Source organism: Notothenia coriiceps, unplaced genomic scaffold (assembly GCF_000735185.1).
Source record: "Notothenia coriiceps isolate Sejong01 unplaced genomic scaffold, NC01 NC01_scaffold00016406, whole genome shotgun sequence".
NCBI classification, from domain to species: Eukaryota; Metazoa; Chordata; class Actinopteri; order Perciformes; family Nototheniidae; genus Notothenia; species Notothenia coriiceps.
This window is the reverse complement of record NW_011349107.1, coordinates 4,799-11,629: the sequence shown is the minus strand read 5'-3', so window position 1 is coordinate 11,629 and position 6,831 is coordinate 4,799. Positions and strand designations below refer to the sequence as shown.

The 6,831-nt window shown below is 41.7% G+C and overlaps 1 protein-coding gene across 2 annotated transcripts; it reads right to left on the bottom strand.

Annotated features, from left to right (window-relative positions):
* Positions 1 to 1,469: 1,469 nt before the first annotated feature.
* osr2 (odd-skipped related transciption factor 2) lies at positions 1,470 to 5,413 on the bottom strand. 2 transcript variants are annotated; one of them, XM_010775894.1, is made up of 4 exons: positions 5,173 to 5,413; positions 2,680 to 3,369; positions 2,257 to 2,356; positions 1,470 to 1,947 (listed from the first exon to the last, which is right to left on the bottom strand). In XM_010775894.1, the coding sequence occupies exons 2-4, from the start codon at positions 3,330 to 3,332 to the stop codon at positions 1,768 to 1,770; spliced, it is 933 nt and encodes a 310-aa protein (XP_010774196.1). In that variant the 5' UTR covers positions 3,333 to 3,369; positions 5,173 to 5,413; the 3' UTR covers positions 1,470 to 1,767. The 2 variants fall into 2 exon arrangements, with proteins under 2 accessions (XP_010774196.1, XP_010774198.1); XM_010775896.1 differs by having other exon boundaries at positions 1,470 to 1,865; positions 5,173 to 5,412.
* Between the last annotated feature and the right edge of the window lie 1,418 nt (positions 5,414 to 6,831).

Below are 6,831 nucleotides of genomic sequence, written 5' to 3'. Positions count from 1 at the left end.
TTGGAGAGGTTTCACATTGTTACCTTTACATTTGGAAAATATTCAGAAAATCCTGCAGTTACAGTACCTGTAAACGAGAGCGGTTTTGAAACACCTGTTGTATACTCAACCCCTTATTTTCGAGCCAGTTTAATATATATTCTCAAACAGTTAATTGCATTGTCAGGTGAACATGGTAGCCTGCGCCTGAAGGCCAACTGGCCAAGACACAGAAAGGCAGAGAAAGGAGGGGGTGTTATTTATCTGCACCGACTATACAGCCTACATTCAGGGCTGCCCCTGGCCAACTTGTGGCCCCAGGCAAAGTTATGTGATGAGGAACCTCGCAGCGGCAAAACTGTGGCCCGCTTAATTGAGTCGCATTTGCGCATAAACTGAGGTGCACCTTATTTGCGCTTCAGATGAGGCTCCCTCCGCAAAATGAGGTCCCCTCCGCGAGGTGAGGCTCCCTCCGCACGATGAGGCTCCCTCCGAAAGGTGAGGCACGCAGTCTGCGTGATCTGCGTGCAGGGAGGGGCGGCCCGGGCCTAAATAGTATAGATATTCGGACACCGGGCATAGTTATGGTTAATATGTAAGCGCATTCTGAATTTAACCGATCAAAGGTTAGTTGGATCAAATCCAAACATGTACATCTTTTATAAATCGCATTTATACAAAACAGTCTTTACCGATGCTTCTAGCAACCATCTCCCGGAAACGTATTCTGTATAATAATTATACAGTGAAAATAAATAATGATGTTTAAACTATAGCCCACATACTATAGGCTACCTAAATTAGCTTTGACTCGAGTTGTGCGGCTGCTCAGATAAGTATGATGTTTATATAAATTAAAAATGTGCTCAACAACAATTGGTCGAGGGTTGATGTAAAATAGGGTCTAAAAAACTAAATGAAATCAGTTGCATATCATTTTTTTGTTGGTTTTGTAATTGATGGATTATTGAAGCTTGATCAATTTCCCCCAAAACATATAATCCGTCAGCCAGGTCTCATCTTCTTCGGTTAAATTGTGTCTTTGCGCTGGAGACTCTTTCTGTCGCTTTGAACGTCCACCGACATCACAGGTGATGCAGAGACAGATGTGATGAAGCTTCTAATGAGGCGAGGAGAACACGAATGAGCCTCTAGGTCCAGGATCTAGAATAACTGAGCTCTATAATTAAAATATTTACACTCAACACTTAAAGGGATGTACATCTGTGTACAAATCGTAATGATTTTCATTTTATTAAATAAACATTCGGATTGTTTACCATAATCAATTGAAAAGACACATCATTTAGCATTCCATACTCTAGCTGCTAACGGATATATTCTGCTGTATACTGTAAAACAGAAAAATAACAACAGCTCTCACTGGCTGTAAACACAGTCATTGTTCATAGGAATCGATTTTACCTAAATATTGCTTTTGGGGCTTTTACAATGTGAAGCAGATCATGTAAAAAAAAAAACAAGGCATATGCAAATGTATCATGGAAATATTTAATTATACAATACAATTGAACATACTTTAAATTTATGACTGTTTTTTGACAAGTTTATAATTTCAAGGTAAGACAGAACATAGAAAAACATTATGTACAGGGTCTGGGTATTTACAGGTTGTCTGCAAGCATGGCTCTTGAGATGTAACCACATCCCACTCTGAATAGTGCGGCAGTAAACGTGTCCTGATTTGGAGATTGTCTTTGAAAAAAAATATTCGTTGACTTGTTTTGCTGCTTTTTGTCCATTATTATTTTTGTTAGTCTTTCCAGGCTAGTAGTCCTGTGGGCTGTGCGTCAAACTGTGCCGTCGCAAGTCACAGTTGCGCCGAAACACCTTTCCGCAGCGGCCACAGCTGTAGGGCTTGATGTCTGTATGGGTGAGAAGGTGAGTTTTCAGGTTACTTCTTTGATTAAAGGTTCTTCCGCATGTGGGGCATTTGTGGGGAGACTCCTGTTTAGATTTGAAGCAAGCAAAGGATTATTCCCTTTAATTGTATAGAACGTCTATAGCAAAGCTTTCATTCATCTCAATTTGTTCACTATTGCGTCAGATATAGCGCTCACTGATTTACACAAAGTTTAACACAAATTGTACTTGTCTCTCATTTTATTTATTTATTTTAATTGGTAATTGGCCATACGAAACTGTTCAATGAGAGTGTGAGCCCCATGTATGCAGTAGACAGTGAATTATGATCATAAGGTATCACATAGTTTAGTGAGTATAAAATCATGGAGACTGTTAATATGTCCAGCTTACCTGCATATGTAAGGTTTTATGGACGGCTAGAGTTCGAGACTGACAGAATCCCTTCCCACATTCTTGACATTTGAATGGCTTTTCCTTGGAGTGGATGTATCTGTAAAACAGAAATGACACTTAATCAAATGTCTGCTCAGGCATGGATTCTCTTGAAGCGGTTATAAACCCCAGTCACAGGGCGAAACATCTCTACTGTGCAGCATAATGCGTAAAAGACCTTTAGCGCCCTCGTGCAGAACTATTTGGCAAACGCCTTTATTTGGTAGCAACATAAATAAAAAACATTAAATACTTTTAAATGGAAGTGACGAGGTTATTTAGATTAATACACATTTGGGATTACAATTATTTGCATAACCGGGAATACTGCTGGGAATATGTGAATGTGCAGCACCTTATCTGTTAAAAAATGTATCTTACCTGTGGTCTCTGAGATGGTCCTGCCTTCTAAAAGCCTTGTGACAAATATCACAGGTGTAGGGCCTTTCGTCTGTGTGGGTCCTCTCGTGGATCAGGAGGTTGTAGGACTTGGTGAAATGCCTGCCGCAAAACTTGCAAATAAATTCCTTTTTAGTCTTGGATGGGAGCCTGCCCCGGGTGGGCTTTCTGTCCGGGGACAGCTTGCTCAGCTCGGAGATGGTTCCCCCTAGCCCCGATGCCAACTTCGCCAGATCCCCAGCCTTCGGAGGGTCCTCCTGAGTGGCAGCGAGGGCCAAGTTGGCGAAGTCAAACCTCGGCCTCTCCTTGTGCAGCAGGGGAAGGCCATTTGCAAAGCCTGCTTGTTTAGGGTGGAAGAGCTGCGCTGCGGCTGTGAAGGGTAACGCTGGGAAGGAAATCCTGGGGTCCACCAGACCCTGGGCTGCTGCCATCTCTGTGATCGTCGACCTCAGGCCTTGGATGTGCGGGTAACCAAGAGTCCAGTGGTTCATGTGCATGGTCTGTACCGCGCTGAGGCCGTACAGCCCCTGCAGCTGCTCCACGGGGAACGTGTTGACGGCCTGCAGGAAGGAGTAGTTGGTGAGCTGCAGGGCCGGGTGCAGGGGGATCGGAGCGTGCAGGGCTTTGCTCCCCATCTCGGCTCAGAACTCAGCAGAAGACACGGTAAATACCCTGAGAAGAAAACATACGAAAGAATGAGTGTTGTGAACAAATGCAACATTTGAGCCAGTATTAACAAAACAGCTCATCCACACATTCCCTTTGAGTACATGTTAAAGTGAAAACACCTGTTTGACTGTAGACTATTTTAACCTATGTAGTTTTTACTAAACTGACAGGATATATTCATGGTGCGCTAACCAAAGGAAATTCCCTCTAATTTAAAGTGGGTAATGTGGTCTCAGATTATTTAGAAAATTAATGATTATAATAATTTTATAATTTGCCAAAGGTGAAAATCGTTTTAAGTGAAATCCTTCTTCTTCTTCAGAACAAACACGAGAAAACATACACACGCATTAGCAAAAACACAGTGTGTCCCAAAGACAGAGAGACGCTTCAAAGCGATTTAATAAAACAAATCAGTCATCGAAACTGTAATTAAATTAAGTGGGTGTGAAACACTAATATGGCATCGATGTACACTTTAAATTACACATGAAGAATAAAAATGCTCTATATCTCATAGAAGGTAATTAGAGAAGACACGTTGTAGTGTTTCACAATGAAAAACAAGTTTCTTCCATGTTTTTTTGCAGAAGTCAGGAATTTTGCAAGCAGCGATCAAATCAGTGGGTGAGTCAGAGCAGAACACAGAAATGCTGGCCCTTACCCACAAGAAAGTGAATTTAATCCCTTCTTGAAATGCATGTGCTTTTTTATTTTCATTTTGGTGGAACGTAGCCAACGTGGCCAAATATTTATCTTGTAGGTTTATTTTCTAAATGTGTTTTCTTTTAAAATAATATAGGTTTCCCAATAAAACATAGTTGCAAATAACTTCTGGGCCTTTTAACTTCTCTACAGAACAAGTTTACATGAAGATGAATCTATCTCCACAATGTAGGACATATGGTGAAATATTAACAAGAATACTTGAGACCCGATGCCCCTGTTCCTGGATGACAAGGGGTGTTTCCAGCCCGGAGGAGAACCCCGTGTATCGGCCAGGTCTCCAGTGGAAACTGCGGTGCGACGGCGAGCTGACCTTCAGATTCAGTCGAGAATTACATTTAAAAAAAACTGTTTCCTGTATTTGAATATTTTGCTTAGCGGGTTTTTGTCAGGTCAGATGAAATCGTATTTGAATGAAATATTTCACAAGGGTGCAGAACTTGAACCTTTCTGGAGATTAAGACATGGTTCACACTGCAGAGTGAAAGTCCAGCGGGAGGGCTGCTGCTTGTTTCGGTCAGGTCATTACATTCGTTCCACAGATCTTTGAATACTTTGCTTCCCTTTCACAGGCGGGATAGGGTTAAATGAAAGTGTGCACAGGTGCAGCCTAAGTCACCATGCAGGCACTTGTTCTCCGATCATATGAACAACTGTGTTCAACCTATTCTCTCAATAACCTTTGGACTTCACTTTGACAGCAGTCTCAACGCCTTGCCGTGTTCTTTTAGGCTAATCCTTGTCAGTTTCCTTTTTTGGACGAAGCCTTTACATTTCTTTCAATCAAGACTAGTTTTTATGGACTGCTTGTTTCGGGATGTTATGCACTGAGGACAGAGAACAGTGCTGTCAAAACGTGGTTGAACTATGACCTCAAGGTGTTGATCATCACCAAGCAACCACCACTTCTTAAACAACATTTAATTTAACTTATGCTCATTATATTTGTATTACCATTTTTGATCTATTTGGTTTGAGCTGAAACGTAATGTAGGCTATTATCTTTAAAAGTTCTCCAAAGGAAGTTGAGAGTCCCTCCCTGCAGAAGACTGACATGAACACTAGCAAACAGAATCTTACCCCAATAAATAGCTGCAAAGGGTCCTGCGTTATGCCAGTAATCCACAGGAACTAAAGAGGCCAAGAGCTCCAATAAAGCGCCGCTGAAAGTTTTCCAAGTCCATGAAACTTTCATGAAGCCATGCGGTCAGCTGATGTCTCGGACCTTTGCAGAGATCTGACAGCTTGTAAAAGTAATGAGGACCGACAGCAGCAGAGTGCGATCCGTCCGGAGCTGGGGCTGGAAGTGTGGGCAATGCGCACCGGTCCTCACTTTTCAGGGCTTCGGGGCTCTGCAGCGCTCAGCCCGCCCTCCGACACGCCTCCACCCCCCTCCTCTATCATTAACTCCAATGTTCCTCCTCTGTTTATTTGTGTTTTGGATAGCAACTAGTGCTCTAGACCATAGTATGAAGCGTGTTCTAATCTGACACCTCTCGTACCACATAGCCAAGGCTGAAACCTTCTTTAAAGACATGATTGGAGGGGCACAAGGAAACCCTGATCGTTTGTTCCTCCAGAACGTTCTTTTGGATACTCGAGCAGTTTACAAGATTTTTTTGAAACCATCAAATCCAATTGAGAGAGCGGAGGGCAAAAGGAAGAGCCATCGCTTTAAATCATTTTATTTATTTGTGGTAGGATAATGAATGGTGTGGTTTGTGACACCCTGCAGCATGGCGCACACACAAAGCCAACGGCACGTGTTTCTTCTGACAATTAGCTGCTCTTTTCTCACTTCTCCAGTTTCATATTTCTCAGGAACTTCTGGTTAATTTTATCGTTATGAAAACGTCACACGGGTTGCAGGTTTGCCTGTCTTATTTACAGCTAAATAGGCGTTTTACCCGAGTCAGCTCCTAGTTCTCCAAACATGAATTGTCCTTTTATTATTTTTCATATATTGTGTGCAATGAAATAGTTTGTCATTTGTTGAGGTAGGCTACTATATGAAGGCAATGTGTTGTATCAAAAACTATTAATATTTTTGTAAAGATACTAAAGTGTGATTATTTTTCTTACCATTGACCAATCTTTTGATTAAATATATTAGAAGTGGCACCGTGAGAGATTAATTATACCGGTTTTGAATTACTTTGCGGTTGGTTTTTCGCCACAGATTAAATAAAATGCGAATTTGGTAAGACTTTTGATAGCCCGAATCACACACACACACACACACACACACACACACACACACACACACACACACACACACACACACACACACACACACACACACACACACACACACACACACACACACACACACACACACACACACACACACACACACACACACCGGCTTCGATCAGCAGGTTCATGTAAACGCAAATGTTTGATTCCTCAAAGAAGGAATTGTTGAATATGAATAAAAAATAATACATTTTAATCAAAGATAAAAAGCAAATGTACTTTCGTGAAATGTAGAATTACTAGGATTGTTATGAGCCGTTTGTTATAAATAATTGTAATGCAATATTTTGATTCTCTAATTCTCCTAATTTCACTGCGCATGACAGAACAACAGGAGGGGAAATAAAGTTTTGAACAGGAATATGCTGCTGAGTGCAGCAGGACACATAGTTGTTGTCTCTTTGCACACAGTTGGTCTGCAGCGCCGCCTATTGGCTCCTCAACTACACAACAAGCTCTTCCTCATGCGTTAGAGGGTTTGCG

Coding starts and splice junctions, on each gene's coding strand:
- osr2 (XM_010775894.1), bottom strand. CDS start 3,332: ATGGGGAGCAAAGCCCTGCACGCTCCGATCCCCCTGCACCCGGCCCTG. Junction 2,357..2,679: donor GACCATCTCAGAGACCACAG/GTAAGATACATT, acceptor TCTGTTTTACAG/ATACATCCACTCCAAGGAAA. Junction 1,948..2,256: donor ATAAAACCTTACATATGCAG/GTAAGCTGGACA, acceptor AAATCTAAACAG/GAGTCTCCCCACAAATGCCC.